The sequence below is a fragment of the Condylostylus longicornis genome, unplaced genomic scaffold (assembly GCF_029603195.1).
Source record: "Condylostylus longicornis isolate FDR11 unplaced genomic scaffold, ASM2960319v2 ptg000080l, whole genome shotgun sequence".
Classification (NCBI taxonomy): domain Eukaryota; kingdom Metazoa; phylum Arthropoda; class Insecta; order Diptera; family Dolichopodidae; genus Condylostylus; species Condylostylus longicornis.
Window position 1 is genome coordinate 3653823 of NW_026578048.1, and position 26984 is coordinate 3680806.

The 26984-nt window shown below is 23.2% G+C and overlaps 1 protein-coding gene across 2 annotated transcripts; it reads left to right on the forward strand.

Annotated features, from left to right (window-relative positions):
• Positions 1–345: 345 nt before the first annotated feature.
• LOC129612992 (uncharacterized) lies at positions 346–20904 on the forward strand. 2 transcript variants are annotated; one of them, XR_008697285.1, is made up of 14 exons: positions 346–585; positions 7785–7865; positions 8006–8318; positions 8425–8615; positions 8684–8866; positions 8973–9291; positions 9419–9630; positions 12268–12375; positions 12446–12564; positions 12951–13578; positions 14648–14743; positions 15781–15946; positions 17270–17368; positions 17465–17501. XR_008697285.1 is itself a non-coding variant. In XM_055526865.1 (14 exons), the coding sequence occupies exons 1-14, from the start codon at positions 567–569 to the stop codon at positions 17612–17614; spliced, it is 2595 nt and encodes an 864-aa protein (XP_055382840.1). In that variant the 5' UTR covers positions 346–566; the 3' UTR covers positions 17615–20904. The 2 variants fall into 2 exon arrangements, 1 of the variants encoding a protein (XP_055382840.1); XM_055526865.1 differs by having other exon boundaries at positions 15781–15857; positions 17465–20904.
• Positions 20905–26984: the final 6080 nt, after the last annotated feature.

The following is a 26984-nucleotide window of genomic DNA, read 5'->3' on the forward strand; positions in this document are numbered from 1 at the left end:
TAAAATTAAGAAGTATTAAATAGAATATACATATTATATTTGTGTGTTTGTATGTTTTTATGAATCTCATTCCCAAATAATCCCAATTCCCAACGCACACATGTATACGTTTCTCTCTTAAAACAAATAGAAATGAGAAGCTGGAGAACTACACCTCCATAAATAATTATTAACACATGTATTGTATTATCAATTTTGCAAAAAATTGTATGTATATTTAATCGCAAACGTAAATGACTTAAACAAAAAAAAACTTTTTTGCAGAAATATAAAGCTTTTTGAAATTTTGAATCAAAATTTTAGGTCTCGTCAGATATTTTGTTCATTCTTCAGTGAAGTGCTTAAGAAAAAGGTTTAATTTTCAAGAAAAATTAATTCGTATAAAATATTTGAATTCATAAAATTTAAATTGAAAATAATTTAAATAAAAAATAAAAATTTTAAAAAGTGAATAATAAAAACAAAAATAATAAGTAAAATTTTCTAAATTTTTATAAAAAAGAAAAAAAAAACATTTTATTCTTAAAACTGTTTAAAAAATCGTACATTGTGTTTTGATAGTAAAAATGGCTGTAGTAAATAACGGTATGTAATAACAATAATATATTTGTAATCTAAAATATTTTTCGTTATTTTATTTATTTTACATGCTCTTGTATTACATACATATATCCATGTCTATGACGTTAGAAATAATATTTTTAACTTATAAAATTAATGGCGAAATTTATGGCGAAATGAATTAATTGCGTTGATTTTATAATGCATAAAGAAAAGTTTTCGAAGCTGAACTAAAATAATATTAAACTGTCTGTCTTTAAATAAAAGATTCAAAAATATTGAAATAAGTACATTTCTTTTTTGCAAAATACAGGAGCACATATTTGAGCAAACAATTTTCGCTTTCAAGTATTTTTTTTTAATTTATACAAGTGGCCTATTGGTTCATGTCATTGGTGTACAATTTAGCGTACAATTCCTTTTTTTTTTTGTGTTCCTTGAAATGGCAAACTGTCAATTCTTAGGGATTTTATTTTTTTTATTTTTCTCAATTCTTAGGGATTATTCAAAAAATTTTTTTCAATGGTTGATAATTTTTCCGAAATATAATTTTTTTATTGGTGTGAAAAGAAAACTTCCTTTTATTCGGAATAAAATCAGTTTTGATAAAGTGCGTATGTAGCGCACGAAATATAAAAAAAAAAAAAAGTATTTTGTTCCGAATAAAAGGAAGTTTTCTTAGGGATTACTTGATCAATCTCTTAATACCATATTATGATGTCATAAATCTGATCTGGAAGAAAATTATTTACACATGTAAATGTAAAATGGAAAAATTAAATAACAAATATGAAAATTTGAAAAAATTAAAATAATATTTTGACATGTTTTAGGAATAAAAATGGAAATTAAAACCAAAATTGAATTTTGTATTTGTAATTTCAATCTAGAAATTTAGAAATTTACACACAAAAATATTTTAAAAATTTTTACATGAAATAAATTTTATTAAGAAAGGAAATGCTTTAATAAAAGAAATGCTTAAGAAAAAAATTATAATTAAGTTTTTATTGAGACAAGTTGCGTAGGGAATTATCTAAACAGATTGTTTGAATGCTTTTTGAAAGATTAAATTTATTTAAAGGTTTTAATAATGAAAATAGACCCGTAATGAAATTAAAAAAAAAAAACAACAGATAAGAAAAGTTTTGTTTTTATAGTCCACAATTTTTCATTTAAAAAATAAAATTATATCCAGAAACTTTAACTAATTTTACTTACTTAAGTAAAACAAATAAGGTAGGTACCTCCCTACCTATGGAAATAAATTACAAAAATTTAACAAAAAATTTTTTCATACCCATTTTTCGTTGTGAAAAATTTTTTTGGAAAATTTAGCAATTATTATATAATATTATTTTGTATATATAGATAAAAAGGTGTACAGTTAAAGTTGTAATGCATAAATAAGGAAGCTATTCAGTTTTAATAATTTCTTTGTTCTTCCTTATGCTTGCAGTTCATTAGAAATTTTATTTTTAATTACATATGCATAATAAATAATATTATTCATAATCCCAGTAACTTACTATTCTCTTAGACTTGGGTGTAGCTATAATATGGTTTGTTTCGTTTATTACTATAGTAGAAGTATAGAAATTTCCTTAGGGTTCGAGCAGACGTAATTTTTAATTTGGCAATTACTGACTTAATTGGAAAATCAAGGCGAATAGATCTAGGCAACTTAACTATGTGTCATTTTAAATCGACTACGTTAATTAAAAAATGCAATCAGTTTATAAAAAATTGTTAACTGTTTGATTGCTAATTTGCATGCGATCATAGAGAGTTGCACGTGCGCGAAGTTGAAGTCTATTATAAACCTATCTAACCTTGAGCAATATGTTGTACATATGTACACACTCACATTATGTACTAAAGCATCATTTTTTTTTTGACTTATTTACAACTTTGTACAAACTTGATTATCTTTAATTTCTTTATTATGAAAAAATGAATCATTTGTATTTACAAAGCTAGCCGGACGTGCTCGTTTTAGAATTTTTCTGTAGCATGTACATATGTATATATGTATATGTTACCTTTTTTCAAAAAAAAAATTAATCTTTTTGATTAGTTTAATATTTTTTTTTAACTATGTTATCATTATCGGTTTATAAAACACGCCGTAAAAAATATTCGGTTAGCTTAATGTAGGTGTATTTTTTATTGTGCGCAGATTCGACTTGTAATCATACATAATAATAAATAAATGCAGATATATGTATGTATGTATGTACACATAATATATATGTTCCTACGCTTATTACATTTTTAAATATTTATATTTAAATGTACTTATAAAATTATTAAAGAGTGATAAGGTATCAATAAATGACAAATAGTCTAAAAAATATTTCAGATGCTTATAATATTGCAAAAACTTGTGAAATTCTTCATTTTATTTGATTGCTTAAATGGAGGCTTCTATTGAAAGTAGATTTAAAAAATAAGTCATAATTTTATTATATACATACGTATGTATGTATGTATATACTAGTTTATTAAAGTTTATTATCGGTTTCAATCCTGGAAATATTGTTTTAAGTTAAAATTTTGAATTAAGGTTCTTGAATAATGTTCTGATGAATAATTCGATGAGACATGTATGTTTGTACACATTTGCTTTTATAATTTATATACTATGGTGTATACATACATATGTACATCCAGCCCCTATCTGGATGTTATATGACCTTCGGGATCACATTTAAAAATTTTATGAATTTATAGTTTTAAGTGATTTTTAGAAGGAGTTTGAATAATTTTTAGTAGAGTATTAATATTTAAATAAATATACCAAGGTACATTCATACATATATACCTTAATTTGCATGTTCCAGGCGGTGAAAGCCTAAGAAAATTGGTGTATTCATATAATATGTATGTACGTCGTGTGTACATATTTCATTTCCAAATGTACACATAATATGTGTTGTGTGTTTGTATACGCAATATACCTATGTAAAAATATCTATTTAGGCATTATTATAATGAAAGTTATTAACAACCAATAGGAGGATTACACATTCTAAGAAATTTATATAATTATTATATTTGCGCATATGACATATGTACATACATACATCTATATGAGCTTATTTTAACAATAAGTATTTGTATTTTTTTTTCTTTTTATTATTTATTTGTTTGTTTATATTATTATTTTTAATTTTATTTTGGAGTGTTTCTGAGAAATTATTTCTGTGGTGGAATTAAATATTTTTATATTTATAACACGTTTGCATATTATGTATGTTCTGATCGAAGTTGCATATTATAAAATATTTTAATATGTGACGTACATTCCTATTAGGTGAAATATTGAAATAAAGAAAATCAACTTTAATTTCGTTGAACCTTTAAAATGAAGAGTAGAATATTCTTGTAGGATATTCTATTCAATTTAATATTTTGCATAGTTGACCTGATTAATTAAGTATGTGTGTATGGACGTACATACTTAATTAATCAAAAAAATTTTTTTTTCAAGCCAGTTTTCTAAGGAGTTGTTGCCAAAAAACGCAATTTACTTATTATTTTACAATTTCAAAATTCATCTGATATGTATGTATTGCTTTACAAGAAGGAGGTGACCTTACAAAAGATTTTTGTAATGTGAATTACAAGTTCTTGACAACTATTTAAACTAAAAATTAATTGTTTGATGTTTCTTGGTAGTGTATATGAAAATTTCAATAGAATTGATTGTCTTTCCTTTGTAACTTAAAGTGTAGCAATGGCCTAATTGTGTACATTAGTTGAGTCATCACTCAATTCATTACAAGATTATATGGAATCCTTTCATTTGAAATGTATTTTTACTTTTGTAATTTGTGGTAGCAATATAAAAATAGTTAAAAAAATAAAAGTTTGCATTATTTAGTTATTGAAAGGTTCGTCAACCTTCTACAAACAATAGAATGTTTGAAAGTACAGTCTGGGTGCATTCGTATTTGTTATTTTTGATGAGATTAAAAATATTTTCTTAATAATTTATTGAATATGTAAAAACAATAAATTAGAACAAAAAAGTACAATGGAAATTAAGTAAGTTCACACTTATATATATATATATATATATAAGTACATTACATACATACATATTAACAGATAGAAAGAGAAAAACAAATATTTCTGCTAAATTAATTACTCTATTTTTTTTTCAATTATACCTAGATGTAGGATAATGTACTAACGCTCATAAATTATTTTTTATTTGTACTTAATGTGTACTTACTATAAAAATAATAAATATATAATTATCTGCTTATTTTTAATATTAGATAAGCAAAGCTGTTATATTGTGTTTATAAATTTAAAAATACTTTAAGTATGTTTGTACTTTATATATAAATTTATGTACGGCTTTTAATTTAACTTAGTGTTCAAACATAAATACTTTCTGAACCGAACCTTCTGAAACTCTCGAATGCCGTTCCAGAGATTTTATTGTGTATTAATAAATTTAAATATTTTCAAAAGAAAAAATTGGTTTTTTGATTTTCTGTTTAATAATCGATTGTTTTGGTTCCCAATGCGGAAACGCATATAGTATATTAAACATGTATACATTTTGTGCATACATATGTACGGGCTACGTAGTTTATTAGTTCGTATTTAAATAATGTTCTAGCACATAATACTTCTTTCAACGTTTCTTCTCTTGTACCTACATTGTTGTATCAATTAGAAATATTTTTTGTTGTTTGTCACGCGGTAAACGTAATACGATGTTACTCATTCCTGCACTATAAAATGTTTTTTTTTTTATTAAAAGCTTAAACAAAATATAAAAATATACATGTATAAATATGTATGTATGAAAATTATTCTCATTTTATTGCTTAGAAATTTATTTTTATCTAAAAAGTAATAAATATTAAAAAATACACTAATGAGGTGAGGTACATACATATGTATACAGAAGTACGTGTTAATAACTGATACGTTTATAAAATGTATTTAGAAAAAAATCTTGTAGAAAGTATAATTTAAAATGTATAAATATGTTCATTTATGTATAAATTTTTGTGTTCATACATTGAAAACCTAATGGTTATCATTTTATAGATTTAAAATTGGGGACTTAAATAAAAATTGGTGACTTAAACCTAGTTTAAGCTAAAAATAAGTTTTTAATTTTTTTTATTATAAAGAAATTATAGCTTGAAAAACCACAAATTTTATTTTTAAAATTCATAGAGAATACCTTTACGTTAACAAATTTAATGTCAATTGACGTAATTATATTAAAAATGAATACGTAATTTACATATAAAAGTGAAATGTTTCATTAAAAATTTATTAAGTTATATTTTCGAGGTTACGTTATCAAAAGTAGTTAATAAAATTACAGTATTAATTATTTGTAGGTATAAAGAATTGAATATAGAGTTATTATGGTATAAAGAAAGTTCTCAAATTGAAATACTTAACTAGTTTACATTTTGACTCATGAATGGGTTAAAATTATTGCCTTATTGTTGTTACATGTATGTAAATTTCACAATTAAATAATTCTTCTAATAAATATTAAAGATTATACATATTACAATCTTTAATATTAAAATTGAAATATTATATTATGTAGCTTTTGAATATGTATACTTGTACGAATCGAAATTTTTACATGATGTGCTTTAAAAAATGTGTTTGTTTTTTTTTTATTGAAATTAATTTTATTATATTTATCAGGCAATTGCGTTAACGAAAACACTATGATCTCATATTTTATTCTTCTTAATAATAACAAAAATAATCGTATGATCGATAAAAATGTACTTAAAATTTTTAAATATACATACATAAATATTAACGTATATATACTACATATTACATATGGAAAAAGTATAGTGAGAAATGGGATAAAAAACAATGAGTATATTAAGTTGTATGTACCTGCAAATGTATAAAAAATTTGATTAGAGAATTTGATTGCAAAATGAAGATGTAAAATAAACGTACTGACTTTTATTATATTAGAGTTACGCCAAGCTTAGATATTTTGTTTTTTATATACATATTTACATGAAATGAAATTATTAAAAAAAGAAATTGACTGTGGAGGACGAGTGCTGAGAGCCAGCGTCATGGTTTGAGTTCAATTGAATGAGTTATATATATATACATAAGTATATTTTTTTTTTGTTAATTTCCTACGTATTTGACAGTTTCACGCTGTACATCGTTACGAAGAGATTATTTTTATTGTATTCGATAAAGTTAACACATATGTATGTGAATCTTGCGAGAATGTATTTGAATTAAAATACAATTTTTCTATTTAACATTGTAGACTTTCTAATTCAACCTGTTAAGAGGGTTAGTTATAAGTAGTAAAAGCAAATTCATTATACCTATGATTTAATCATACATAAGTACATATGTATGTATATACATATAACCATATACATACATATTATATTTACGTGCAAAACATTTCAAAATAATCCGCGAAAACAAAATTAGATTATTGGAATTTGAAATTAGCGCCATGTTTCGATTATATTTTTTTTCTTTTTGTAAACATTAAAAATGAAAATTTTTCTTCTTTTTATTTTATACATTCCTGAAAAATTATAAATTTTATAAATGGATTATAATGAAAATTTGTATGTATGTATGTACATATGTACATACGTGTTATATGAAATGTAGTTATAGCCGTAAAAGTTTATTATTTTTATTATTTTTCATAACAATTTAAATATTTTAGAACAAATTTAAAATTTACGGTAAATATATACGGTATATGTACACATGTATGTATACGAGCATAAAAATTTTAAATGCCTCTACAAATTATTATGTGTATAATATTTCTCTATGATATTATTATTTGTACGATATATGTATATGTATTTACGTTCTATGTGTAATACTTTTCTTACAAATCTAGTCTTTACGAATTGCATTGAACTCAACGAAATTTTGGAAGGCTTTACTCTTAAATGTATTAAGAGCTCCGTTGAAATTATAGAGTAGACGTATACTCATCTTGTAATAATTAAGAATTAATAATATTCTCGTTATTTGTAATTTCTTTGAATCTTTATAGACATATGTATTTATATAAATATATGTATGTATAAACATTCACAGAAATACAAAAATATATTCTGTCTGAATTTTTAGAAATTATTTAATATGTTAGAAAAAATATTATACAAACATTATCTGAATGGATTTCAGTTTTAATTAAAATACTTTTTATTTCATAGAATTTATATTGGATGAAGAAGATGTTGAAATTGATCAACTACTTACTTTTTCATCAGAAGAAGGATCACCACAAGTTTCTGGTATAAATCAATTATTTAATTAATGTTATTTTTTAATTTGTTTACATATTATTTATTATATATATATACGTATATAAATATAGATATATTATATGAAATTATATGAAAATTATTAATTAGTTTTCAATATCATTTCATAGAATTGCAGACACCACCAATTTTTTATATATCTAAACAACCTAAAGACTCAACGTTTTTTCACTCATTAACAAGTTTCCAAAATAATGCGAACATTGATGAAGTAACAGCAACTGTAGAATATTTTGCAAATGGTTACAATGATAAAAAATTGTTATTTACATGTACCCCGTATGTTCAAATGAAAAATTCCTCAATTAAAGAAATTCACCCGTGTCGATTAGTTAATCTAAAAGATAAAAAAACATCTAAATTGACTTCAAATTTAATGGACCCAATAAAATTTGTTTCAGAACTTGGAAATAAATCTTCATTGTAAGTAAAATCCGAAAGGAAATAATTTATGAATATGTATATTTTTTTTTTATACATATACATATATGCAAAATTTCAGTGTATTAATTTTTTTCTTTTTTTAAAGCAATGTTAAATTTGCGATTGTGAAACCTGGAAATCGGTCTAAAGCTTTTAAAAGAGAAATAAAGTTGTCAAAACCTGAAAAAAATTACGACTTAAATAAAGTATTTTTGAAGTTCGAAGTTAGGGAATATAAAAATGGTGTCGTAGGTGACATTATATGTGAAATATTCTCTAATCCAATTTCCAATGATGGTATGTACATACATATATACTTATTTTATTTTATTTCAAATTTAATAATGAAATGAATATATTAACAGCTGGAAAAAGTATAACTCCAAAAATTTCAAGTCCATGCTCGTCTTTTTCATTTGATCCGTCATCACCGTCTGCTTTGTCATCACTTGAATATCAAATGTCCTCATCACCATCATCATCATCGTCATCTTCACCAGTACATGATCAATCTGATTTATTATTGACAAATTTGCCTTCCACAAATGGTAATTACATATATATGTATACACATATCTACATAATTTTTCTATATATTTTCTACACGTTTCTATAGAGTTTAAAACAAATTTCAACTTTTTTTCTCTTATTCAGATTCCGCTTGCATATTGGTAATAACGAGACAACCAGAAGAAACTACATATTTTAGAAATGAATCTGAAATAGATACAGATAAGCATGGTCATATTAAAGCTAGAGATGATAAAAAAGAATATCCAACTGTAAAACTTACGGGGTTTTATTCACAAGATGATGTTCTTATAACTTGTACACCACAAGTAAAAAATAAGTTAAATAATACGTTAAGCATTCACCCCTATCGATTAGTCAGACAAGATAGAAAACTTTTATCTGATGATGGAGTTATGGATCCATATGTCTGTATAGCTGAATTCAGCAAAAATTATACAGTGTAAGTTTGGTTTTATTAATTATTTTTTATGTATAATATTTAATTTATGTATAATATTTAATATTAGTGTGTATATTTGGTTGTACCAATAAAAATAAAGTTTGATCTTTTTTTATTTTTATTAAAGTGAAATTAAAGCTACATTTTTGATACCCGGAAAAGATTCTCATTATTTAAGAAACGGCGTAAACATTACTAAAAGAATGAGAAATATTTATGAATTAAATGAAGTAATATTATGCTTCGAAGCATTTGAATTGAAAGATGATCCTAATGGTAAAGGCAAATTAAAAGGAGAACGAATTGCAAAAGTATATTCTGATGTAATTGGAAATCAAAGTAAGTTCTTTTTACTAATCATTAAAAATTTATAATATGCGCATACATATGTATGTATGTAGGTATGTAAGCACGTATATATTTATATATATTATGCATGTATGTATGCATGTATAAAAATTCTTGTATTTTTCCACTGATATAAATATCGTCTTATGAATCATACAAAAAGTTCTAGTAAAAAACGCGTTTTTTTGATTACTCGTATTAATTTAGTTTCTATTTTAATCGAACGATTGCATATGTTATAAGCGAAGTCTTGTTATCGCACCAAATTTTACCAGTCCAAACTTTCAGTGAAAGTATGCACATGTTATTATGTTTAAAGCTTTATGGTATAGAAATTCAAAGGAATTATTTTTAGTGACATCTTCATCTAAAATCTTGTGTCCATACTTTTATTTAAATTATGTACATGAAAACCTGAGTGTTTTTATGGTTCGGTAAATTTCATTACTTTTGGGACTTTATTTTGATTTTATCTAAAACGTTAATGAATATAAATATTTACTTGAATTTCAAGCTCTATTCTAAGGATTTACTCTGTAATCTGATCACGGAAGCACGATCTATAAAAAATTTGAATTTTATATTTTTAGAGCTACTTACATACAGATATCAAATAAAACTATAGGAATTTTGAAATTAGAAATACATAAATTTACGTGCAATGCATGATACAAATCTAGATTTATTTTTATACGCATACAATTGTTCATTAAATAGGCCACATCAGATTTTTACATACCTACTTACTTGTCTATATAATTAGCATGTTTCGGTTGTTTGTTCAATTCGTAGATTAAAAATATTTCAATTTCACAATTTGGGAAATTCCCATTTATATTCCTTATCTTTATCTGAAGCTTTTTTTTGCAATCGCAAAACAAAAAATATGTACATGAGTTTGTGATTGTTAAGGGATGTATGAGCTCATGTATGCTTATGGGTACGAATATGTACACACATATGTATATTTGGACGAACAGTCATAATAAAGTTCAAATTATTTTATATTTAATAATTAAAATATTTCATAATGAAAAAATCTTAAAATATTTGTAATTTATATGAAAATATGAAAGTGTGTGCGTGAGAATATATTTAAGTTAGATATATTTGCGAAAATAGTTTTGTTTGTGTAAGAAGGCAAGAAAAACCAGCGTACATATATTAATTATTGGGCTTGGACATTTAAGAATCACGCAAAAAAAATTAATTTGAAAAATTTCATTTTATAATTATAGAAGAGAAGTACGTACGCATGCATGCGCGCGCACACACATGCGTAAGTTTGATTTTAAAGTAACTATGTACAGTGTATGTACATATGTACATATATCGCGTATTTGTTTTATCTCTTAACCTTACTTAAGATTTAATTTTTAGTTAATTCTCTTTGTTAATTTAATGTTAATCCGTTTCAAGGATTAAACTCATAAATATTTGCATACTTATATAAAATTTTATATTTTTAGAATCGGTGTTGTTTTTAACAAATTTGGAAATTACGAGTATCTTATTTTTTATTATAATCCAAACGTTAAAAAAAAATTAAAATACATGTAAAACTTGAATAACAGAAAGTATAATAATATCATTTTTAAAAATTTTTTGACGAATGAAAGAGAAAGTACCTATCGGTACGAATAATGCAAAAATTTGAGTAAAAAGCACATTTTAGAAATACGTAGCATGTCCACATGTACATATGTAGTAAATTTTAAAAATACAATAAATAAAATTCTAATACAATTTTAATCTGTATGTACATACATATTATACTTATGTACTGTGCCACTGTTCTAATACAAATAAAGCGTTTAAGTATTATTTTCATTTACAATAGAAATAAATATGTATGTATACATTCCTAATAAGATTTATACATATTATGTTATATGTACATACATGTTTAGGAATATACATATTTAATAACTTTCATAAGCATCAATATTGTACACAACTTTATTATTTCTAGTATTAGTATTTTTGCCGAGCATGAAAGCTTGCTTTAACATTATAGAATACAGAAAACACGTTAATTTATTGCACATGTCTTTTGCTATCCCTTTTTAAATTTGTTATGTTATGTCACCTGTGCATGATAAATAATGTAAACAAAAATTTTTTTCCATAACAAACTGAATCGGCGTGTTACTTATTTGGTTTAAATAGCTTTCAAAATATAAATACATATGTAACTATGTATGTACATTCTTTATAATAGTTATCTTCTAATATTATAAGCGGACTATATATGTACATATATGTATATGTTAGCCTTTTGTTCTACTATTTAATTAGGTGCGAAATGAATCTATCATATCTCAATATGAAAATGTAAAAGAATATCTAAATACAGAAGAGTAAAAGAATATCAAAAAATGAATACACGAATTAAATGAAATTGATAACAGTGAAAATTTCTTAAAAACTAGCATGTTATCAATAAAAATTTTATTAATAACTAGTCATTGGTTATATATAAAATTGTTTTCCGGCGAATTTTTGCATATTTTGACGTTTGTCCGAAACATATTTTGAAGTTCTGTTACTTAGAACAATATTAATTAAGTGTGTACGATATGAACTTTTAATGAACTGTAAATGAACTGGTAATTTTGTTTCTTACAGGAAATTCTGATACCAATAAATTGGAAATAAAAGATTTTCCAAGAAATGAAGGAAATATAAAAGGTGGAACTGTAGCTTGGATAAAATGTTCACCAGTAAAACCAGATGGTAACACAAATTATTAAAGTATATTTTGTAACATTTTTTAATAAATTTAAAATTTTTTGTCTCTATTTAGCCATTAAAGTTCGTTTTTCGCTTGGAGAAAAAAAAAGCTATGCTCATATTGAAGCAGCTGACAAACATTTAATTATTATTCGTACACCACCTTTTTGGGACAAAGATGTTGCACTCCCAGTAAGTGTTTACTTAACTATATAAAAGAAAGTAGTTTTTAAAAAAATTTGAACTAATTAAGAATTATAATAAAAATACACATAAGCATGAGTATTAGAGTTCAACTCCGGTTGTGAGTAATAAATTTTAATTTCAATTACTAGAAATATATTTTTTCGTTTTATTTGCTTATACCAAAAGGAAATTTCAAAATTTTATACATTACATTTTAAAATGCAATTCTGTTTATATTTCCTATCTTCTTAAAAAATTTGCTGCAGGGTCTGTGAAAGATCTTTACAATATCACAAAATTAAATTTTATGCACTTATGTTTTCATTCTTCTCATCCCAGATTTAGATCCGCATACTCGTTAATATAAAAATTCTTATATTATTCTTTTTTAGGTTACAGTGAACGTACAACTGGAACGGGGTAACGTTCTAAGTGATGCAGTTGAATTTAAATATGTAACAAAAGCAAGGAAATCTTTAAAAAGAAGTGCAAAAGAATCAGATAGTGGTAATCTATCTGATAGTGATGAAAATGAGGGTCGGCAAAATATGAAAGTAAGAAAAATTTCAAGTAAAAGAAATACAAAACTTTCCAAAAAAGTTGAAAAAACTTCAGTCGAGTATAGATCTGATTCTAGTAATGAAAACGGTGTTCAATGCAAAACAGTAGATAGTCAAAATGTTGTTACACATTTTGAAATGCTTGAAACCAATGTTTCCAACACAGATTATCAGCACGTCAGCAATCAAGAAAATGTACACGCTTCAAATGTTTTACACGAATCTTCTGTTCAATGTGAAACAGTATATATTCAAAATGGTGCTACTGATTTTCAAAGGCTTGAAACCAATGTTTCCAACACGGAGTATCAACATGTCAATAATCAGGAAAGCGAGCACATTTCAGAAATTACATGCAATATTAGTCAACCAATGTTGAAATCCCCGTCAAATGAATTTAGTGATATATTAGACAAGATGATGGTTGATTCAAACTTTGAATTAAATGCTGAGCCACTAAGTAAGTGATGAAAGCTAAAGAATGTTTTGTTTCCTATAATTTTAAAATAAATTGTTACTTTTGTTTTGAATTATATAACTCGTAAAAAGGCTATAATTTCTTACATAATACCATGGACTTTACCGTTATTTTATAAATGTGTATGTATATAGATTTGAAAGTATTCTTATTTTAAATAGAAAAATATAAAAAACTGTGAAATGTGACATAGCGAGAAATTTTTGTTTAAGTTTTAATTTTTGAAATCGTTATTTGAATCAGAAACCAGTATATGTATGTACTGTTGAATAAGACATACTGCCTAAAATTTTGCGTATTATGTGGTTTCCGGTGACAGTGCATTAACTCATTTCAAAATTGACAATTTTAGGGAATCTTAATGCCCATTCATTCAAAATTGATTAGATTTATTTTATAAATTTTTGTTTGAGAACTTAAAAATGGCTTAAAGCATACTAAACATACTAAAGTATACTAAACCGTTCAAGGACCGACGATATAAAAAAAAAGTCCTAATAGAATTTCATCAAATGTGGTGAATAAATTCATATTGCAAAAATCTTACAAGAAGATTTATATAAAAATATTTTGGGGATTTTTAAAAAAATCACCTGGGATCTATTAGTTTTAGCCACTTCAAAAAGTATTTTCTGAAACCATAGTGAATAGATCGCACGTAGTTCGTTCAGAATTTTAATTCAAAATAGTAATACAATACATAAGAGTCAATTTACTTCTTCTAAAATATTAGTTTCTTCTAAAATATTTTTTGCATACAGTGGTTCTTAGTTTTAAAATGTGACACACACACAAACATATAGCGTTACGTATATAATATCGTATTACAGCGCAAAGACTTTTGACTATGATTGAGTTAGCATGTATTTCTGAATATGAAATTTAAATTGATATGAAGAAATTATTATTTATGATAATATCTAAGAATTTTTTTTTTTAAATACATAAACAAAAAATTTATAAACCTTTTATTTGATACATATGTATACATATGTATGTATGTATATACAACTGTAATAAATGCTTTATTATATTAATTTATCTTGCTAAGGTAATTGGAATGAAAATGGATTTGAATCCTGGAATTGGTGGCAGGCAAATGGCGATGAAGATATTGATACCTATATAAATTCATTTGGTTCATTAGGTGAAACGAACACTGATTGCAAGGCTGCTTGAATCAATTCGATTTTGTTTTTATATTGGTCTTTATATTTCACGTTTAAAAAGTATTGAAATACTTGTTCGATATTTTGTTTAATATCTTAATTAATTTGTTTTGTAATTATTCTTAATTATGTATGGTATATAATAAAGTAATAAATTGTTGTAATAATAATTTGTGAAATATTATATACATATACATACAAAATACATATATTGTCATATATATTGTCATATAATATATTGTATTATAGAAATTTATGTACAAAAATAAAATGTAATATTATAAAGAATAATAAAACCGGGGAAAGCCGCTTTCTCTGATACCTTTGTTCTTTATATTATTATATTTTTGTGTCATAATTGTAATAATACTAGTCGGTAATAATACAATATATTTGTAGAGTCGGTGTTCTCAGACGAGAAAAAATTTGAGATTTATTTTTTGCGTCTTTTATGGAGACGCAAATTTAATTTTAATTTTTTTAATTTACAAAAAAAATATATTATTATTAAATTTATAACAAATTAAAAATCGAATTGATGCGCAGCGTTTTGATTGCACAGTGGTCATTTATTTGATTGTGTTTTTCTTTATTCAAGTTGTAATGGGTAAATAATTGTTGCCAAAAAGTTTGATTGGAAAAATTATAAATTTTGACATATGTATGTATAAGTATCGATTTCCTTATACTCTTACATATGTTTTAAAAAATTAAATTTCAAAAACAAATTTTAAAAATTTGAAATAAAATATTATATTTCTAATTATAAAATTATAGAAACGATAGACGACTTTGATATTTTTGATTTTAAAATATTTTTTTATGCTTTTTTATGGTTTGTTATAACATTATATTAAAATTTTTGACGACATTACAAATTAAATTAAAATTTTTATAATATTAATTATTAAAAAAAATTATGGCAGCTTCTATTTTGAACATAATTTACTCATTACAATCAACTGATAAATTATAAAATGAAAATTTTATTAATATTTTTTTTTTTTCATTTTAGAATTTTACTCACAAAGAAATAGCTATCTTTCGATTATAAAAATTTTTTTTTTCAATATAATTGAATTTGCCATAGAGGTAAAGTATATAATGTTTTAGGAGCTTTTTTTTTCAGGATTCCCAACTAGAATTTTGTGTCATCAAGATAGCGGAAAAATTCAGGAAATGTATGTATATGGGTTTTGCTGCAATTTTTTTTTAGACTTCGAATTAAACGGGCCGAAATTTGATATCTTATTTTGAAATAATAGTTTTTTTTTTATTCTTAATAATATAATAGTTACGCAAACGTATATGATTTAACGCGCATACATAAAATTTAAAAAAATTTAGCATTTGTTGGATTAGTCAAATCGATTTTTAGAATAAAGAAATTTTTATTAATATTTGTATAAGAACATTACATTTCCACATCACTATTCCTTTAGGAAGTAATAGCGAAATTTAAGTTAAACAATACATTTATCCATTACAAGATTCGAGTATATTAGAAAGAAATTGAGAAACGCAATTTTCAAATATTTAATCTTCCAGAATCAGCGTTTTTTTAATAATATTTCAATATTTTGTTTAATGATCTTTTATTTGATAAATTTAAATTTTAAAAGTTTTTTTTTTGTGCTTCAATTTAAATTCTTAATAAATATTAATATAAATATTAATATAATAAAATTACCATTTCGGAAACTTAAAATTTTTTTTTGACTTAAATTTTTTAATGTTCAGGATTAATCAGAATTTTTTAAAACTTTTGGCAATAATAGATATTATTATTTTATACATAATAATTATGTAAATTCATATAATAAAGTTAAAGACTAGATTCTGGTTGGGCAAAATATTCTGAAAAATAAATACACTTTGGTTAATAAATTTAACTATAAAAAATCATTGTGGAAGAGCTTTTACGGTGGAAAATGTCGTTTGTGAGAATAAAATGGGGTGTCAATGATTTATAAGGGAAATGTATATAATATTTATTATTATTAATACAATAAAATTAAATTATTTTGAAACAAGAATAAATCAACACAATAAATATGTGTTTATTGTATAAAATAAAAATATTAATTATATTTAGTAAGAAGGGTAATATTCTCGTAAATGTATAAAGTTATTATGGTAAAAATTTTATTTTGAAAGATCTAAGAGTTCATCGACCCTATTTAACAATTTTATACTTTGTTATGCATAATATACGTTATGTATATACTTATTATGCGTATTATTTATAATTTTGTTTCTTTATAAGTTCTGATGATCTCCTTTTGATCTCTATATGATATTTTGTGCCCTAAAATGTCCTAATTTTTAATTCAAATTCAGTTCATTAAAAAATGCTTTACAAAAATTTAATTTAATTGACTTTCTTATAAACAAATAAAATTACCATAAAGCATTTTTTAATAAGCTGTATATTAAATTTTTATGAGAATCCTTTATTTAATAATTGTATTAATTGATTTTATTTTTAATACTTTTCTATACAGATTTTGGAATCACAATTTCAAAAATTCAAGTCTCGTATTTTTACCTATTTGGGGTACAGTGACACATCTGTTGAAGATATCAAATTTTATAATGATGAGGTAATTCAATTTTCATGAAATTTTCAATTCATTTTTCAATTCATTTAAAAACATTTATTTTCGCAATATTAACTATCATTATTATATAACTTGTAGGCGCCAGAAGTTAATATCAACGATATCATAGAGGATAATATCAATAAAACTATTGAAGCAGTAAACAACGAAAATACTCAAAAAGGAACTTCATATTTTAAATATTTTTTTGAGAAAATCATGAAGTTAGATAACAATAAGTGGTTTTAAAAGCAATTTCTTTTAAATTACAAGTATACATATGTATATTATGTTCCATATAGTTGAAATAATGATTACGGCTTATATTTTTTATTAAATTGAATATTTTTCAAACATTGTAAATAATTTATACTAGCTCAACGTCATTTAAATTCTTGCGGCTTATAAGTTGCATTAAAACATAATCTGAAATGTTCATTACCGAAGCCACATTTTCAAAAAACTGAAAATATTAATAATTTGTTTTAAAAAATGCAGTTAATTTTTAGCGTAATTACGAGAAAATTTTTTTTCAATTTATTTACAGTAACAGAAAAATAATAATATTAATTCTAATTATTTAAATTCGATCAGTGAAACGGAGTAATAGAAAGAAAAAGAAAACACACCATCCTGAATTTTATAAAACAAAACCTGAAACTTGGAACTGGCGCCTCGCACCAATAGAGGTGTATGGGACTGTTGCTCCAGCCAAGGAGAACATCAACTATGTTTTGATGACGGAATAGCGAATGCATAAAAATATTGAAATATTAAAAATTAATATTTACTTTCACTAAACAAATTTATCCAGATAGGATTTTTATACTTATACAACAAGATGACGCCAGTATGACAATATGGCAAAGAAGACAAACAAATGGTTGAAATTAAATAATGTTAGGGCATACGAATAATCAACATTCACCCCAAATCTTAACATTATCGAAAATTTATGAGAAAAATAAAGAAAACAATATTAGATGCTAGTCTTCAAGTAAAACCTGTTTTGAAGAAATGTGGCGTAAAATTAAGCTGGCAGAAAATTTGCATGAAATAACTTTGGAGTACGCCTAAGATAATTACAATTCAATGTAAACACGAAAACAAAGCATCATTAAGGTGAAAGGAAGTATAACATTAAACTAGAATTATTTTTGCTTTTCTGTTACTGTAAATAAGTTTGAAAAAGATTTCGTTGTAATTACATACGCTGAAAATTAACTGCATTTTTTGAAACAAATTATTAACATTTTTTGTTTTTTGATAATGTGACCATGCTAAGGAATGTTTCAGTTCATGTTTTTATTTTAATTTATAAGTCAGACGGAATTTGGAGTATGATGCTAGTTTGTAAGCATACTTTTGGAAATGACTGGCCGTATAGTTGTTTCATGTTAATTAATAAGCTAATCGTAGTAATCAAATTGGTTTAAAGTAATTGGAAAATATTGAATGTATGACATTTGAAATTCGTATCATTATCGAACTCAGTTGTATGGTAAATTAAGGATATGATAATATTTTAGGATAAATGTATATTAATAACTTATTCAAAGTAGTACCTGCGTTTAGTATAACAATTTCATATAAGCAAAATGTAAGTCCGAATGTAACATGTATCAACAGAAACTATTTTTATATTTTCTGTTATTTAATTTTTAACTCTAAAGAATACTTGTAAATTTTATAAGCAAATAACTAGATAAAATGATAGCTTGAGATGAAATTTTTTTTAGATTTTGAGACTTACTATTTAATGGAACTGACATATTTATTTTCATTGACACAATTAATAAAGTTACATTATTAACGCTAGTATTTGCTTGACTACTTCCAGTTTAAGAACTTTTAATTTAATGTTTACTTTTGCGTTCATTTCAATTTATTATAATATGTTGCATGTAACACAATTTAACAACATCAAATATTAAATTTTTTTAACTTTTAGTCAATATAATTTTATCTGTGATATTTGGTTTATAGCTCTTATCGTTTTATAAACGTAACATAAACAGAAAAATTTTTAATGTAGTGAAATTTCTGCATTATATATAGAAAACAATGTGCAATGTACAAAACCAGTTAGTATAAAAATTCCCCAAAAATCTTATTTTTTTTTGTTACTCATTATATGTTGATAGTAGTACAAAAAATCTTTTACTAGATATAGGAACTCGAATTACATACTATGTATGTGTAGTACATTGGTAAAAGTAAATAAGTATACATATAATATTTTATATAATATTATATAAAAATTGAGTAATTATAAAATCGATGTTGGTACTACTTTATTTGCGTTCTAATTAAGTTGTAAAACATTCTCTACAATATACGAACTCCTATAATAAAAGATGTTACGAATAGTATATTTTATATTGGTATATAGAGTTTCACTGTTTTATATCTAAATTAAACGTGAAATATTTAAAATTTAAATTTATAAGTTAGTTTTTATTCTTGTTAAACAGTATTTTCGTACAAATTAATGTTAAATTTAGAAATTATTCTCAACTGCTAGAGCGTAGCTTAAACTCTTATAATATTTTCTTAAATTGAATGTGAGCAGTATTAGTTTGAGATAATGATTACGTTCTGTTGAATAATGTATAACACTTTACATTGTGAACTATTCTAAAACATTTTAGTATGAAACGAATAAAATATTTTGCCTACTTTTAGGAGAGCACTAAAATGTTTATTTGAACGTAAAATAATTCATTTTCATACAAATTATAGATTTTCATATTTATACCATTCTATGTATAGTAGTAAAGTAGGATTTGAATGTATGAATAATTAAATATAATGAACTATATAATGCTAAATTCAAGTAATAGTTGCAAAAACAAAAAATTATATCGTAATTTTACCGTATGTTTTATATACACAAGTTTATATTATCTCAAGTTTGTTTTAATAATTAAATACAAAGTTTATTATTTAGTCAAATTATTTACGCTTACCAATACTTTAAGTTCTTACTCAAAAGAAATTCATTTTACTAAGTGTCGTAGTAGATGTTTCATAATTTTATTTTGTTACTGCTCAGATGCAATAAATTTAGTATATTTCATACTATGTTTCATTACGTGCATATTAATGGAATCAAATGTTACCGTCCTTTTTTCATTATAAATGCTCTATAAAATTCGTTAAGCCTTGGCAGTTTATAAATCTTTGATAGAGAGAATAATATTTGTAAAAATATCAACAACTTTAAAACGTGTTCAATTATACTTATAAAATATTTTTTACAATTGATGTCAAGTATTTTGTATTGATTTAATTTTAGTATATTCCCGAAAAAACGGGAAAAGTGTTCTTAATTTTATATGTAAATTTAGAATAAGGAGTAATAAATAGTATTTCGATAATGTATATAGAGAATGTAAGATGTTTTAAAAAAAGTTTTAATTCAGATACCACTAACTTGATTAAAATTTTGTGATATTATATAATTGTTAAAATAAAATGAATGTTTAATTTATTAAGTTTTGTTATTCAAAATATACAGAATTATATTTATTCCTGTATATTCTGCGTTGTAATAAATATTATTTTTATATAAAATTTTTTATTGCTTTTATCGTAACAAGCCTGAAAAATTGAATAAATGTATTAGAGAGTTCTTAACATAAATTTAAGTTTAAATATTTTTTATTTAAATAATGTTGAAATTAAATTAGTAATGCATTCTTTATACTGAAAAACAATTTTTATAAATTAGTTTTTTTTATGTATTTTAGGAAAAGAATAGAATCTTTAGAAAAAAGAAGAATTTCTAAAAAAGAATTTATTTTTCTAGAATAAAAATTCTATTCTTCCTGATTTTAGAATTTAGAAGATTACATTTTTTATTAATATTTTTAATAAACCCTTTTCAGTATACATAACATAAGTATTTTCAGTATTCGTAAACATATTATGTCGCTTATATAGTTTATTAGTTTATAAACATTGTTGAACTATTACCAATATAGTGAAATTGTTATGAGTAGGTTAGGTAAATCATATGAATTATTTAGTCAGAAATAACGTATATTTTTATAATCAAAAGATTTTTGAAAAAATAGTTAAAAAAAATTTAAATAATAAGTAAACTAATAAAATTTGTGTAATCAAATGATTTGCGGAGTAGCAAAACACCTATTTGTATCTTGAATAAAAGATGTTTTGTCAGTGAACAAAATACAGCTTTAAAATGTCCGTGAACAAACGCTATTTTCAAATTTTCGCACACTCATATATGAAGTTTTAAAAATCTTAAAATTATTTACTTAAATTTCATTCTGATTCAAAGTATGGATTTTTTTTTTAAAATTGATTTTCCAGTTATGGAATCTTGTTTGCTTTGGTTTAGTTCTCTTTTTTCTTTTTTCAATGAATATTTTTAGTTATTTAGCTCTTTTTATGTTAACGTTTATTTTGTTTATTTCATTATTTTTAATTGAAAATTATCGTTATTAATCAGCCGACTCGACTTGGAAAAATACATTTTGTTTACTGTTTACTTCTTATATGTGTATATGGTAAATATTATTTTTACTAAATACATAATACGTATATATACCAAGGCGTATATGCACTCTTAAATTCAAGTACACATTCTAAATATAGTTATTCTCATCAAATGCATTAAACTTCAAAAAATTTACCTTGTTTTTTTAATATATTAAAACTGATAAGATAATCAATTTGGGGTTACCAACTTTATTTAAATATGTATATATATTATGTACAAAGAGATTAGAATAAAAAATTCAAAATAAGCATTAAAATAATGATATTATTCAGAAAATTGTGATAGATCAAGAAAAAAACTCATATTACTTTAATTATTCTTTAATTATTTAGGATTTTATATAATGTGATCTATTTTACAAATTGTCCAAGTTACTAAAGTATTATTTGGAATTAAACTATTGTCACCTATATAATAATGAAAGCCTGTATAACAAAATTTGTTTTATCTTGAGTGCATAGAATATAAGATTTATTTTTCTCAATTTGCATCTATGATGCGTTGAAAGGAGAATGAAAAATGAAGGATCCAAAACGAAGAGATTTAAATGGAATCAAAATTTTGCAGATGAAATAATCTGCTGTAATAGGGTTTTTAAGGCAAATGAAAAAACTTTTATGCTCCTGAATAAGGAAAAGTTATAGCTGGTTATTTCGGAAAATTTAATTTTAATTTTTTTAACTTAATAATAAAAATGTATAAAATTCTATCGGAAAAAATCTGATTAATAATTTTCTTAACTACTGCGTTATATAGATTATTTATACAGCAGTAACGATTGCTTGAGGTGTTGTACGTTTTGTTATATTATGTATATTAACATACTGTTAAAAAAAACAGTGCGCTTATATACATACAAATCATTCAATATAATATGGCAACCCCAGTGCAATAAAGCACACATGTATTTAATTTTAAAAATTAAATAGAAATTTTATTCAATATTTGTTGAAATTTTGTATTTTAATAGTTGCTTATACATATGCATAAAATTATTATATAATGTACATATAAATGCATACATGTATAATAAACTAAGTAACGTATGAATTATAGGTATTTGATTTTCATTCACATTTTCTTTAAATCATTTAAAAAGTTAAGAAGAACAGTTAAAAGAATTGATAATTGCATTGATTTCCTTACTTTGACATTGATATTGATGATTATTGATATGTAATGTTAATATAATATAATAATAGCAATAATAGTAATAATAATAATTTTATAGATTGATCATGAATTGCAGTTAGTTCCCAGCATCAGTTGATATTTGTAACTATAATATTTACATATACAGACGTATTTAATAGAAAAAATACATTAATATTTATATATGTTTATATACATACTGATGTATAGCTTAATATTTTATGAGCTAGCCTTGTGTTATAAGAAAATGAATATACAGTGATGAGTATACACATATCAATAATTCATATTAGATGATGGGAATTATAATTGTAATTTGCTCATATTAATTGAATATTAATTTTATATAACAAGAATACGGTTATAAAGAGAAAAATCTTTGCTTTATAAATTGAAGTTCTCCATTAATTTATATTGAATTATACGATTAAAAATTTAATTGACGTTTGACGTAACTCATTTTTATTAAATCAAATTTCACTGTTTCAATTATTTCCAGAGTTAATGAAAAAATAGTAAAAAGTTACATTTTTTTTTTTCATTAAGTTTTCAATTAAGTTTTCCGCGAAATATTTACTTTTATTATAAATAAATAAATCTAATGATGTTTTTGACGAATATGAATTTTTAGTATTATGATCTGTAAATTCGACAAAATTTGTGTTGTCAAAATTATCGAACGAAAATTCTATGTAAGAAACTTGATGAATAAAATTAACAATCAAAATAAATACATTTGTTTTTAAGGCATTGACTATTTTTAGGTTAGAATAATGTCATTTTTTAATTACTTGAGCTAACAATATTTTGGACTTAGAATACCAAATCATTCGCCGATCATAATTTGAAATGTTATTCGATTTGCCTGGTTCATTCGATTCGCCAAAACATTCGCTTCGTCGATTCAATTTATTAAGCATAAATTTCTTAATTGAATTTAAAAAATTTGATTAATAAATTACGGAATGAAAAATATTTATTTTGTTCCAGGTGATTTTTTCAAGGTGAAACTTCATTATTATATATTTGAAAAGTGTCTTTAAATACTTTTCAAATATTTTGCGACGTTCATGTAAATTTTTGCGGCATTTTTTAATAGTTTTTGTTTTTTTCTTATTGCAAATTAAGTTGTGATATAAAAAATTTCTTCGAAAAATTTAAATTACAAAAAAAGGATTTTTTGTTTTAAATTTTGTTTTCCCCTGTATATAAAGAATAATATGACTAAAAGTATATATAAGTATGGGAGTGTGTATATGTTCCATTCTTTTAGTGTTTTTTTTTCTAGTAATTTGGGTTGTTTAAAAAGTTTTTAAATATTTTTTCACATCGAAAGGGAAATTTATGTTTTTTTTTTGTTTTTCTTTGTTTGTTATTGTTTTTATTTTTAATGTTTTCATTTTGGGTTGATTTTCCAAAAGAAAAAGGTTTGTTTTTTTTTGTTTTTATTTTTTTTAACCATGAATTAGAAAAGAAAGTTTATGATTTTAAAAAATGCTTTTTTTTCTTATTTTCTTTTTTCTTTATATTTTTATTAATTATAATGAAGTAAATAAAAATTAAAAAAAAGAAAAACAAAGAACAAAGAAAAAAAATTGAAAGGCTCTATTTGAGCTATTTTGATATTTTTATATATATATTTTTTTTAATTTAATAGTTAAAGTGAGTATAATAAACATTAATTTTTATTTTGAAACGAGAGTTAATAATCCAATATAATTTTTGTGGCTTTCCGCTAATGTTAAAAATTAATAGCATAGCATATGAATGTTTAGTGTGAGTATGTTCAATAATGTTATATACCTTCGTATGAACATGTTTATATGAATGTATTTTGAAAATAGCAGTGGACATATACAAATTTGTGCGAGTAACCTAAATGATTCCTTACTTTGAGTATATTGTGTGAATTTGAAATTTTAAGATTTTGTATTCGAAAAATTTATGGAATTGGGTATTGATATTTTTTTTAGGAAAAATATTTTTATTGAAAAAACAAAAAAGGAAAAGTATTAAATTTTTAGGGTTAAAAAGAAAAATTTTATTTTTCTTTAGGATTTAAATAGCTCTTATGTTATTTTGCGCCAGTTTTTCATATACATATATTATTATACTCGTATTATGCAAGACTCAAAATCATCACATGTATCTGTATAACAGGAAGCATAATTATGTATATAGACAAACAGAATTCCAAAATATGTTAAAAAAAATATATATGTACCTGTATACAGGTACAGTATACAGTGATATATATATATAAAGTGATATATATATACAGGTATATATATATATCACTTTCTGTGATTATTTTGTATATATATATGTATATCACTTTCTCTGATTATTTTCAACCAATTTCACTTAATTTGTTTTGTATCAAAATTGAGCTCATTGAAATATCTTTAATTTCGAGCAAACGAATAAAAAAAAATTCGATTTTGTGAAAAAACGACTAATCCTTTAATAAGGCCAATAACGCCAAAATTTGATTTATATTAAACGGTTTTTATTCCTGAAAATTTTTAATTATTTTTAGAATAATTATTTATTAAAATTATTGCCTTAACTATTTATAATATCATAAATTAACTAAATTTGTTATTCAATAATATAATATGTATATATACATATGTATGTATGAAAATTGTTATGTTATTTTTCTAAAAATTATATACATACATTAAAAGCAATATCAAATAGATTATAATTAGTACACTAACAAGAGGTCTATGGTCAGTTAAATTTTAATATTATATACATATAGAAATAGTAATTTTTTCGATTTTAAATTTCATAATACTTAAACAAAAAGGATATTTATATGTCAATCCAAACATGTAAAACATTATTAACGTAATTTGTATTTTTATTGCGTATAGTCATTGAATCCATTATAATTCATATTTTACATATTCGTATAATATAAAATATATATGTATATATATTCAAATTATATATGTTTTCTAATTATATATATTCAAATGTATATATATTCAATATATATATATATATATATATATATATATCAAACTGTATATATATATATACGGGGTGCCTCGTAACAAAGTACACTGCTATATGAAATTGTATAAGCCCCGCTGAGTAGACAAAACTTTTGTATAGAGACCATGTTTACAGCTCAACGATTTCGGAGCTACAGAGGAAATTTCTACTGATTTTTTACTACATTTGAACAAAAGAATTTATATTTCAATTTAACAACTTGTCTGAGAAAAATTCCTCTTCATAACTTTCAATTAATATATATATATATACTTATATATCATAATATATATTCTATTAGTGATTCGATTTCAATATATAAATTTGATTCGATGACGGGATGAAATTCCAATAGAATACGTGCTTTATGCTACATAAATAAAACACGATTTTATTCTAATTTCAATTTTTATATTTTTTTTTTAAATTTAACTTTATTTTTTTACATGAAACTATGTAAGAATACTTTAAGAGATCGGCTGTTATTATATAGACAAGGTACATATATGAAGATTTTTTTGATGTATTAATGATGATTACAAGAATGATTAGAGATTATTTTATGGTAAATGAACGTTTTTTTGTAAACCGTAAAAAAAAAAAACAAAAAATGTATAAGTTTATTACAAAATACATTTTTGTATATATGTATATATATATATGTATATATATATATATATATATAAATATATGTATGTATATATATATGTAGATCTATATAAAATGTGTAAAAAACAAAATGAAAATCAATTTTCTTGCATGTAAAAGTGAAATTTTTCTTATTTTAATATATAAAAATATTGATATACATGATGATCGTTGATAATGATAATAATTGATGTTATTAATAATGATGATCATGTTATTTAGTTTATGTTATTGAATTTAAGTAAAACACTTCGCTTTATGAATGATAATTAATATTTTAATTAT

Bases quoted from the DNA above. Each gene is read 5' to 3' on its own strand.
- LOC129612992 (XM_055526865.1), top strand. The intron at 8,616-8,683 runs GTATGTACATAC...ATATATTAACAG, and splicing joins TAATCCAATTTCCAATGATG to CTGGAAAAAGTATAACTCCA. The intron at 8,867-8,972 runs GTAATTACATAT...TCTCTTATTCAG, and splicing joins AAATTTGCCTTCCACAAATG to ATTCCGCTTGCATATTGGTA.